This window comes from Phascolarctos cinereus, unplaced genomic scaffold (assembly GCF_003287225.1).
Source record: "Phascolarctos cinereus isolate Bilbo 61053 unplaced genomic scaffold, phaCin_HiC Scaffold_2;HRSCAF=192, whole genome shotgun sequence".
NCBI classification, from domain to species: Eukaryota; Metazoa; Chordata; class Mammalia; order Diprotodontia; family Phascolarctidae; genus Phascolarctos; species Phascolarctos cinereus.
The window spans coordinates 81,135,386-81,147,736 of record NW_027555625.1 but is presented as its reverse complement, the minus strand read 5'-3'; the positions used below and the strand labels follow the sequence as shown (position 1 = coordinate 81,147,736).

The window sequence follows — 12,351 nt, the reverse complement described above, 5'->3', positions numbered from 1 at the left end:
AGATGAGAGGCAGATGCCTGGGTAAAAAAGGGTGTGTGTATGGGCAGTTAACTTGTTTCCTTTCCTTATTCCATGTCCCCCTCCCTTTCCCCAAGTTACCTCCTTTCCTTTTGTGCCAAGGACATTCTGGACGGATCTTTCCAGCATCTCAAGAGCATCTTCTGGGAGAGACAGACTGTCGGCTGAGGACAATCGGATTGTTTTCATATAGCTTATGTTCTTAACAAATAAAACGTGATATTTTTAAAATTCTAAGTGGAAAATACACCACTTCAGAGACATCTCCCAAGACACCAGTTGCATGGAGGGCAGTTGTGATTTTTTTTTAAGTATGTACTATCTAGAAGATTCTTATCCACACCTTTGCATACTTTCTTTGGAGGTGCCCTACCTACCAAATAAGCTACGAGATAAGAGGGCACTCTGGGTGCCCGGACCACGCTGCTCACTTTGCTGTGCCACCACCTCTGGGCATGCCAGGGCTGCTGTACAAAGTGTGCTCGTGCCGGGGAGGATGGATGGCATGGCCCACCCTGGGGAGGCCGGAGTGGACGGGGACTGCTCTCGGATAGTTTTCTGGGGACGCGGCTTTCGGCTTATCCCCCACCCCTCAATTCCGAGGCTGCCACCTTGTTCCCTCTCACCGCGCCATTCCCCCCTGACCGTAGCCAGGGAAGCAGAACGTGGCACTGAAACCCGTAACCAAGCAGGCGGGCGCTCAGGGATGCGAGTCGAGTCCACCTAAAGAAAGGGCCGCGCGACGCCCCCCTACCCCCATTTCCCTCTTCCGTAGGGGAGGCCTTAGGAGCCGCCCCTCCGCCCACCCGGGGCTCCGAGCGAGCCGATAAGCTGTTCTCCCAGTGGGGGGCGGCCCCCTCCCCGCCCCTCCGGAGGGGGGCTCGGAAAGAGGAACTACAATTCCCAGCAGCCCCCGCGCCCGGCTCCCCCCGCCCCCGCCCATCCCCTCGCGGCCCCCCCCCAACCCCGCCCTCCGGCGGTAGGACCGGACGGGGAGGGGAGCTGGGGAGGAAAGGAGGGGGGGAGGAGAGGAAGGGGCGCTCGCAGCGGGCGGGATGAGGCGATGCGCGTGAGGCGGCGCGGGCTGCTCGGGGCCAGGACTGAGGCGGCGGTGGCGGCGGAGTTCCCCACGCTCGGACCCAGCCCGCCTCGGCAAAGTAAGTAGTCGCCGTCGGAGCGCAGCCGCGGGCTTGGAAAAAAGTTAGAGCGACCGAGAGCCCGGGGCCGCCGCTTTGTTCTCGCGGGCGGGGGGCGCGCGGGACCCCGGCCCGGGGGCGGGCGGGGCGGCGGGCGCCGGACGGGGGAGAGCCGCTCGGGCCGGGCCGGGGCCGACCGCGGAACTTTTCTGTCTCGCGTCTTTTGTGGCTGGCGCGGTCCCGGTCCGGTCCCGTCCCGGTCCGGCGCGTGGCTCTGCGCGGGCCCGTCAGCCTCGCTCTGCGACTTGCCCTGCGCCGCGCCGTCCGGACTGGGCTCCGGGGCTGCCCAGGTGTCCTCGGGGGTCACTCCTTGGGTGCCCGAGACCAGCGGGGAGGGGGAGGGGAGGTCTGTTTCATTAGTGCCGGGACTCGCGCTGCCCCTGCAGAAATTTGGGAAAGTTGTCGCACTTCAGCCCTATCTTTTATGATACCGTTAGCTCCAAATTGGTGTGAATGGTGCTTTTAAAAAATGGGTCTTTTCTCAATTTACAGGTATTTTTTCTCTGCCTCCAGTTGGTGAGAGAGAGGGAGAGAGAGAGACCGAGAAAGAGACAGACAGTAGGGGGAAGGGGGAGAAAGAGGCAGAGGTAGGGGAGAGACAGAGACGGATCGACAGACAGAGAGACAGCAGATGGGGGGGGCAGAGAGAGAGAGACAGAGACAGAGAGGCAGACGGGGGGAGGAGGGAGAAAGAGACAGAGGTAGGGGAGAGACAGAGACAGACCAACAGACAGAGAGACAGCAGATGGGGGGGGCAGAGAGAGAGAACACTCCTATGTAATATGTGTGTAGTCAAGCAATACAAATTCCCACATTGGCCAGGTCCAAAAATATATGTCTCATTCTGCATCTTGGCTCCATCACTTTTCTGTCAGACGGTGGGTATTTTGAAAATCATGGGTGTCTCTTACTCTTGCCCCCCACCCCACTGCCCCAATTTCCTGATTGTTTAGATTTTTTGGGGGGGGGCAGATTGTTGCCTTGATGCGCGTTGTTTTGAGCTGGTGTGTGTAGGGAGGCTTTTAAAGGTTAGAAGACTCAACTGTGCCACTGTTTGTTTTCATATTACAAATAAATAACTGTATAATAACTGTTTGGGTGTCTCTGGGCTATTTTATTGAAATACTCAGACTTAGGCCTTGCCTTCTGAGCAGCTCCTGATATAAATCAAATTGACTGACTTAATGTGACCTGCAAACCTTTCTGTTGATAGATGGCAAGACATGTATTTAACAGCCACACCCATACATACAGGAAATGAGACTTATCAGTGTCATCTTTGATTGTGTAGGATAAATTTTACGTTGAACTACTGACTATGGGTTTAAGTGAGGTTGTAGAGGAGAGGCTATGCAGATAACAAAATTTTAGTTTTTAAAAAGTTTGATAGAATTTTGTTAGAAAAAATGTTACTGTTATAAAGGGATATTGGATGGAATACCATACTTGGAGGCAGGAAGATCTAGTTTCATAATCTTGCTTGTGATGGTTAGTAGCTGAGTAATGTTGGAAAAGTCAAGTCACAACTTCTGAACTTAGTGGTAACTCTCTAAGACATTGAGTTATAGAAGAGCTGTTAAAACTGCTTTTATTCTGCACTTAACATAGCAATTATTCTTTGATGTATTGACTGTAATTATTATTGTTAAAATTGTATTTCTTTCGCATGTAATTTAATATGTAATATTTGCAGATACCTAAACTTTCAGAGTTAGCAGTTTTGCTTATATTGTGATTATTTTTAAAAGCCTATGGCAGAAGATGGAGAGAGAGCTATAGTTTTGTCTTTTAGAGGCTTTGTAAAAGTGGATGTTTTATAGGGGTTTACTCCAATTTTACTTTTTAAAAGTATCCTGATAGCTTTATTTTGGTGGAGTTTTCAATAAAATCTGGATTGAAATCAGTCATTGGGAATTCAGGTAAAAGATTCTTGATATATTAATTTTGGTCAAAGTAATATTTGGGCAGCTAGGTGACAAAGTGGGTAGAGCCCCTGGCTTGGAGTCAGTAAGACCTGAGTTCAGATGCAGCCTCAGACACTAATTAGCTGTGTGACCCAGGGCAAGTCACTTAACCCTGTTTGCCTCAGTTTCCTCATTTGTCAAATGAGCTGGAGAAGGGAATGGTAAACCACTCCAGTATCTTTGCCAAGAAAACTCCAAATGGAGTTACAAAGAGTCAGACAGGACTGAACAAAAACAAAAGTAATATTTATAATGTAAGTATCATTAATCACAGTTTTCAATCCAGTAGAAGATATGTATAAATAATGGCATGGCTGATGAGAAGAGCTTGTACTCATCCTTTGTAACAAATTAATTTCCCTGATAGTCCTTATAATTTAAAATATTTCACATTTTATATCAACATGGCTCAGATTCAAGTATGTTCTCCAGTTTACTTTTTAAAACTTAATTTAAAAAATGTGCCAAAGAGCCTTTTGAATATATAAAAACCATAAACTTTCAGTTTCATCAGGTGATCTTTTTAAAATAGAAATTGGTTCCTGTTCAGTGGATTAGTCTTAATGGAACCATTGACATAAGTAAATCATTTGGTTTTCATACAAAGTATCTTCCATGTAAAATTAATAGCAGTTACTTATATGAAAAATTGAAGGTATATTTAAGTCAATTTCTCTGCTTTGGTTGGGAAAGAAACATTTAGTCTTTATTTTAAAGGACAAATCTAAAATTATTTGGAACATTTTAAGTTATTGCCCATTTTTAAAGAAAGTTAATTGATACAGAACTTGCTCTGTTGGGAAATTATTTGAGAGTTTGTTAAATTATGTTAGAATTGAGAGTTTGTTAAATTATGTTAGAATTGAGAGTTTGTTAAATTATGTTAGAATTGTGTTGTAAAGTGGGGGTTCATAACTTTTGGTTCTGGTGGTCTTTGCATCCTATTAAAAGTTAAATATAACTCAGATAAGAGAGCTGTTGGTATTATATTAAGATTTTTCCCAATTACTTAATTCAAGTTGATCTTCTTAATGTTCTTATCTATTTGGAATTGTATCATAAAACACATGTGGTAATTTATTTAGGACACAGTAATGCTTAGTTTCACTGTCAATTGCAAGAACGGCTTTGAGGGGAAAAAAACCCTACCTGTTTCCTCTTTTTGAAGTTTTACCATTAAAGTAATATTTGAGAAATTACTTCTTTGAATATTAATGAGTCATACATTTCAATAACAGTGGTGCAGAATGGTGATAGATATATCAAGGCTAGCATATGAGCGAGCATGGATCATTCCTGTCTTGAGAGCTTCTAGACTTGAACTTGTGCTATTTGTGGTCCATTAGCTGAAAATTGGCTTGTCTAGATGAGGGGTGGTGGTGGTGGTGCATGCCTTCCAACTTCCTTTATTCTACCTGAGAATTAGCAGGTATTCGTTCCACTGCAAAGCATAAGACTTTGGCCACATGTGGCAAGATGGAGGACATCAAGTACTTAGATAACAGGCAGAAATTTATTGCAGCTAATAGAGACCTGATAACTGATGCCAGGAGAAAAGAGCTACAGTGGCTTTGGACGAATTTGTGAATAGAAAATCCTGAACCTTGATTTTTGTCTTGGTAAAAAAAAAGTGTTTAAAAAGTCATGTAAAAATGTTTTTTTTAAATCACTGCAGTGATTATAAACTGATGTTAGGTATTTGCCTAATGGAAGTTTGCAATCTAAGGAAAATGGAAGTGGCCACATGATCAATATCTATTGAAACAGGCCACATTGTATTCTAATCAGTAAGCATATGCCTGCCAACAAAAAACAAAAGAACCTTTAGCTCCTCCACATTTCAAACATAAATGAGACTGAATTTAAATTAACAGATTTCTAGTGAGGATAAATGTAAGGATTATTCCATTCTTCATGTTCTAAATATAAAAAAAAATCTTTTCTCATTTTCTTCAGTACAAATCATTTTAAGCTAAAACATCAAGATTCCTTTTAACATATTTTACAACTGTGTAACAGATTCAGAGGAAAAAAAAGGAAAAGTCTTGAAATACAAAAATGGGAAGTATGCTTTCTCTCTGTAAGGGTTTTAAACAGACATAGTCCATTCATTTCTGCTTTGTATACTGTGAAAGATTATTTAAAGGGACTATGTGAGAGATACCTTTGAAACAGCACCAGAGAAGTTTTTAATAAACAAAATAGAAGTACTTGCCAACTTGATGATAATATCAGTGGTGTGGGCTTTCTGTTCTAGGTGTTAAAAACACATGGATTTTATCCAGTTGATCTAATTGGTTTGATAGAGAACAGGTACTATTTTCTTCATTTTATAATTGAAGAATAAAGGCATACATAGATGTTCCATGATGTGGCTGTATTGTTGAGAACATGACTCTGTTCTGAACATTTAATGTAGGCCTCAGGTTTTTTGAATTCCAGTCTACTATTTTGACCTCTACATATTAACTGCCTTTTGCACAGCAAATCAGAGTTCCAATTAAGTTTATCACATAAACAAAGTAAGGAGAGGGAAAACAGATGGAATGAGTGGGTAGAAGCTAATGTGACAGCTCACTTAGTTTCTTCTATGTGTGTGCCTGTTGAAATGTATTACAGTAGCTAATTAAAATGTTTTCTATAAAAATTGTCCTGATTGTTTGGATGTAGCTTAATATAGAAATAATGTATATTTTGGTACTGAATTTAGTCATCTTATTAAATGTTTGTGAAATTTTACTGTTATTTAGCTGTTAAGCCCTAATGGGAAAATAAAAATGAAATTTGATGAAAAGGGCCCAACAAATAAGAAATACACCATTATTTAATTTAAGAATTTGCATATCTTTTACTTGTATATGAAACTATATAACTATCAAGTAGCCTTTATGAGTAGCATTATTTTTTAAGATTTACAGTGTAGTATCCACAGTATGATAGATACTATTTGTTATGTTATTATACCTCATTGACTATTATCTTATTGTTTTGTCTTGCTCTTTAAAATTGCTTGAATCAGATATGTAATCATAATATTTAAGGAAATTTTAATTCTATGTTTTGTCAGAGTTAGAAAAAGCATTTTTGTAATTTATTGCCAATGAAAGTGAACTAGCATCACATAATATACACTTTCTACCTGCCAGATAACATGAATTTTTATGTGTATATATATATATATATATGTATACATTTACATGAATTCCAAAAAACCTCTTCATAGTCATGGCAGAAACACTTCCCCCCTTAGAAAATTATCTAGAGTTTATTAAAGTGTACAAATAGGGATGGTGACAGTTACAATTGTGATAAGTAGGTAAATTTATCTGTTGCTGTGCCTTCCCTTTTTTAGATCCCTTTTTTCCACTTAGAAACATTAACCCACTCCCTCAGCATTGTTATTCCTGTCTAGGGAAAGTATTTTATGTTGGTCATTTCTACTTCAGTTTGAATGTGTTGATTCATCTAGGAGTATTTGCATTTTAAATCGAATGATAGATCTTAGAATTAATAGTGAAGTTGGCATGTATCCAAATTTTGCTTGAACACCTATGGTAGAGAACTTATTTTCTGAAATGGCAGCTTATTCCATTTTTCAAATAATTATTGGAATGGTCTTTATACTGAGATAAAATCTGCTTTCCTGTGACTTTCACTTATTGATCCTAGATGTAGATATTCTCTGGAGCAATACAAATAAACCTACTCCCTCATTCATATGACAGCTTCTTAAATATTTGAAGATAGCTTTTGTGTTTCCCTGTTTTAGTCCCTTCATGCAATGCATTCCCAGTTTCGTCAGTTATTCCTCATATGACATGGTTTCTAGATCCTTCATCATTATGATGGCTCTTCTCTGTACCTCCTAGTTTTAAAATTGTCTCTTATGTAATGTAACATTCAGGTTAGAGTACAATATTCTACATAGAGTCCAACCAATACAAAATGTAATGGAACTTTTTTTTTTTTGATTGGAATAGCTTAAAATGGCGTTAAGACCTTTGGGACACTCTGAATTGCTTGTCTTCTATTAACCTTATGGTCAACTAAAATCCATAAGTTTTTCTCACATGAACAATATTCTTGCTATCTTAAATTTGCAGAGTTAATTAAGAAAAATCTAGGTGCAGGACTACTTCATGTTTTTCCCAATTAAATTGCGTCTCATTGTTTTTGACTATTTTAGACTATCAAGATCATATCCAATCTTGATTATATTCTTTATCATGTTATTTATTCCTCTCAGCTTTGTATCATTTTCCATATTTTACAAATATGACTTTTATTGTCTCTAACTGCAAATCTAACTACTAAAATCCAACAATTTTCCATTTTATCCTCAAAAATGTAATGACTTAGCTAAATATTTTGTGAAAATCAATAGAATTCCACTCATCTACCAACCTAGCACTTTTATTTAAAATATAGAATTAAATTATTTTGTTTTAAATTTTTTAGTGAATCTGTATTGTCTCCTAGGGATTACTGTATTTTTTTTCCTAAGTACTCTCTGTTTGATAATCCTACAGTGTAGAATTTTACTGAATATTGTCAAGTTTACTGGTTTATTGTTTTTGAAATTCATGCTTTTAGTCTTTTTAAAACTTAATTTTTCAATCTTTAGTATACCTGGAGTACTTTCATTTTCAATGACTATACAAAAAATTAGCCCCATCACTCAGCAAGATCCTTCCAGGGGTGGGGAACCTCCTTTAATTTACGGCAGTATAATTTGTCTGGATCTGGAGACCATTTTAGATTAAGCTGCTCTTTTGTTAGTTCTCTGGCCATCATGGATTTTAGTTCTTGGATAATTGGTTTAACTTTCCATTTTGAATTTCATTCTCTTCGGTGGAGGAGATGGAAGCAAGAGGAAAAAATGAGTAGTTCTGATTTCTGCCTATCATCAAGTAATATTAGATGAGGATGATGATTGATTGTAGTGATAGAGGAGGAAACATAGAAATCGACCTGCCATTTGCTTGGGACATATGGCACCATCTTTTCCAAGCAATGGGCCTATGATTTCCTTGTTGAAAGGTAGCATACAATGAGTAGAAAAAGCATCAGCTTAGGAATTGGATGATGTGTATTCTAGTTTTAGCTTTTACTTTGTGACCTTAGAGAATTCCCTTAACTTTGCTGAGCTTCAGCACCATCATTTTTAAAGGGATTGGAAGAACAGATCTCAATGATAACTTGCCCAACCTACTGCATGGCATGTTTCTGAGAGTTAAATGAAATATGTAAAATGTATGTGAAAGTATTTTTTAAACTGTGCAGTTCTATAAAAATGTACAGCATTTCAGACTTAGCTTTTTGCAAACCTCGTTATTGGTTTCCTTGACACTATTCTTACAGGTTGCATTCATCCATGGTTGTATGTTCCACTTGCATCTTTTGTTACATGTAAATTTTCATTCAACAAAGAATTCCCTCTGTAGCTACTAATTTCTTTAGGTTATTTACTTATCTGTTTGACCTTAGGCAAATCATTTAATTTCCAGGTACCTCAGTTTCCTCATATGTAAAATGAGGGGGTTGGACTAGATGAATTCTGAAGTCCTTTTTTCTAACTTTGCATCTATGATTCTCTAATGCCTTATTTTTCTTATTGGGAGCATTTATAATTATATAGTCACAATATTTTAAAAAATCTCAGATAACTCATGAGACTTTTCCTTGTTAGATTTCTGCTTCAGATTCTTTCCAATTTATCAATGAATTTTTTATGATCTGCATTCCCAAAGTGAAGAATGCATGATGAACTATGCCTAGTACTCTGTTGCTGCATTATTACAAACTCTGAGATGATGCCATTTTCTCTCAAGATTCCTGTCACTTCCATGTAACCAACCAGTTCCTCCCTGTTGATTAGCATTAAATCTGTGATAACAGTTCCTTTATTCCTTATCTGATCTTCTAAGATGAAATAGTAATCAAGATAAATTAAGAATTTAGCAGAATTGAACTTCTAGCAAATTTCAGAATAATTGTAGTACCCCCATCATTGTTATATATTTGTCCTGTGCAAGCTTTCAGAACTTAAGAAAGCATTATCCATATTCTTCATGACTAGGAATTATGCTCCCACAGTAATATTGTTTTTTTTTCTTTTTCTCTTTAACACAAGTATTTTTTAGTAGAATGAAAGGCTTTTGTCTCTTGGATTTTAGGGCATGTTGCTAGGCAGTCCTTTTTGATTTTCTTGAAATGACCTCCATCTTAGCTGGCCCTGTCTTTAAGGACAGTTTTATAGTAATAGAATGATAATTAGGCAATGTTATAGGGAAAGGTATTAGTCATTAGGTGCTCTCAGCCAATACAAAAATGGATTAATCGTAAATATGCTTATAAAAGCAAAAAAATCACTGTACTCAAGGTATTAAATGTTAGTACCTTAAATTTTTACTTTATGTCAATTTGACTCTAAAATGGTAACATTTCTTTTCTTTTTTTCCTCTTACCAGGCGGACTGAATTTCAAAATGCTTCAGTTTTTCTGGACGAACCCTGTGATCAAATATAATATGCATGTACCCTTTTAAAAAGCTCTGCATTTCATCAGAGAATATTTGTAGAAATGAATATGAGGACATTTCTGAAGATCATTTAAACGTTTCCAATCATGTCTGTGAACTAAAGGACAGTTTTTTAATAGATTAATCTTAAACACTTTTTTTAAAGCATTAGTAACAATAGTAATAAGAGGCTGTTATCTTTCTTTAAAAAAAAAGCAACTAAAGACATTTATGGAAGGAAACATTCAATATGCATTTTCTGAAACTAAAAGCGAGAGACAAGAACAGATTTAAAAGGAAACAAATGAAGATGCATGGTAAATAAAATTTGCTGTGATAAGGACAAGTGATGTTAAATCCTTTGCTAGCACTTGGTTGTTTTCTCAAAGACACAGCTTTTTTTGATAAAGGGGCTGATATTTAGGGGGAAAGGATTAGTTACTGATAAAGTTCCTAGCTGAAGAACTTGTGATCATTGGCATGTGTGGCTTAAAAGGGAAAATAAGCAAGAAGCTTTTAAATAAGTCAAAAAGTGAAATAATTTTTTTTTACTGCTATAATTTTTAAGAGCCTCAATATAACATTTAAGATAAATTGACAGCCATTTCAAAAGATTTAAAGAAAGGCAGATGTCCGCAAACAACTCCCCTCCATCGGCACAGAAGTCTCTCTCACCTGCATCTCTCTCTGCTGTGCTTGCAACTCCTTCTCCATGTTCAAGTCCCAAGACAGGACTCTCTGGCCGTCTCTCCAATGGAAGCTTCAGCACACCATCGCTTACCAATTCCAGGGGCTCAGTGCATGCAATATCGTTTCTGCTGCAAATTGGTCTTACAAGGGAGAATGTTACCATTGAGGCCCAGGAATTGTCCTTATCTGCAGTGAAGGATCTAGTCTGCTCAATAGTTTATCAGAAGGTATGTCACAAGATCTTCAATATTGTTGATCGTTTTGATTAATGTTTCTTTTACTTGTGAGTAATATACCTAACAAGGAATTAGTACACAGATAGGTCTCAGTACTAAGAAAAAAATGAATGTGATTATTGTAAATATTTTAGAAAGAACTCTAATATTTCATCTTGGGATATCAACCTGAATTTAAATGTTAATAACTGAAATAATATACATTGGGGGTATGGATTTATGTGATTTTATAGTTTTCATATTTTTGAAAGCTAAAAATTTTTGCTGTGCAAATATTAAACTTTTGCTTCTCTTGTCATTATTCTGGTTATACCCTGATTGCTTTGAATCATTCGTGATTTTTCACTTTGGGTAATCTGCAGCTTGGAACCCTTCCATGCCTTCTTCTACCTAGATTATGCTGTCAAAAAATTTCTAAGCTTTCCACTGCCTGTTTAAGAAATAGATCCCATGAGATGGTAACAGGCTAAAATGATGTATTAGTCTCTCCCATACCTTTAATTTTGTTTTGCAATTTCTTGTACTTCGAATGGTCTTTCATCTTACTATGGAATTACTTCCATATTAATGGCACCCTGATAGACCAGATGAAAAGGTGTGAAGTCAGACCCAATCTTATTACTTTGCATGACTGATATTGGAAGTAAAAGAGAGAAAACTATGTGCAAGGTTGGATTAAAAGCTGCTTGTCATGTATAAAATGTTAACAAAAAACCAAACCACCCTTGTAGCTGAATAAGATTAACTTTAAAACAACCAGCCAAACAATAAAAAAAGGAATTTTCTGGCTAAACAATTTCTTTGTAATGGGGCATAAATGAAAAGGCTTCTGAATATTTGCCCTGTGTGCTCTAGGCCTCATTCTGAGGTGGGATCAGGAATAGAAACTTGTGTAGGATAAGCCGAGTATTTCCAAACGCAGGCTGCCATGTCTCTTAAAGGCTAAGAAAGGTAGAAACTAAGAGGTTTCCACTCAGAGAGGAGTCAGTCTGAATGAATTGTGGACACCTACTGAGCCATGGAGGCCAGAAGCAAAAAGTATTGTTTGATTTAGAAGCAGGGGCTTTCTATCTGGATCATCAAGAGGGTCTGAAAGGGGCAAGTGAAGAGACAGTCTGGGATCAGGCCATTTTATTCCATGTTAGAATAATGAGGATATCAGTTCTACAGAGTTCCCTACATTCTGTTTTCTGTGGGTTGGGTACATGTTTGTGTACCCTGCTCTTAAGCTTCCTCTAATTTCACTGTAGCTGGACAGCTCCAACCAAGGCCTGCATTACTTGCCATGGAAACTGCAGCTAAGTGGAAGTGGACAGGCACGTTGGCGCTATGGAATATGTCTAGAGCTAGGTGACTAGCATGGTGAGGTTGCTCAAAACAGTGTCATGTGAGAATCTGTTGAAAAAAAATTAGTGATATTTTACCTGGGGAAGAAAAGACTTGTGGGGAACATGCTGTTTTCATGTACTATCACATGGAAGATGAAATCAAGACTTTGTACACTGTGACTCCAAAGGGCAGCACCATTGCCAATAGTAGAATTAACAAGGAAACAGATTTCAGTACAGAGTAAGGAAGAACTTCTAAATGATTGCAGCTGTCTGAAAGTGGAATGAATTGCCTTCTGGTGAATCAGTGTAAATTTTCAAATAAATCAAGGATGTTGTGGGAGTTGAAGTAGAAAACCTCTGGCTAGGATTCCCTTCAGTTCTGATGCTAGTCGCCAC

The 12,351-nt window shown here is 38.3% G+C and overlaps 1 protein-coding gene across 4 annotated transcripts in view; it reads left to right on the top strand.

The window, feature by feature from the left end:
- PRKD3 (protein kinase D3) overlaps nt 1-12,351 on the top strand; it is a 99,737-nt gene that overhangs the window by 2,737 nt on the left and 84,649 nt on the right. For 2 of the 4 annotated variants that reach the window (XM_020964839.2, XM_020964836.2), the window contains exons 1-2: nt 1,039-1,175; nt 9,649-10,615. In XM_020964839.2, the coding sequence (XP_020820498.1) occupies nt 10,328-10,615 (288 nt within the window). In that variant the 5' untranslated portion in view covers nt 1,039-1,175; nt 9,649-10,327. Of the gene's footprint in view, nt 1-1,038; nt 1,176-9,648; nt 10,616-12,351 lie in introns of those variants that run through there. The other 2 variants (XM_020964837.2, XM_020964838.2) reach the window with 1 other exon arrangement.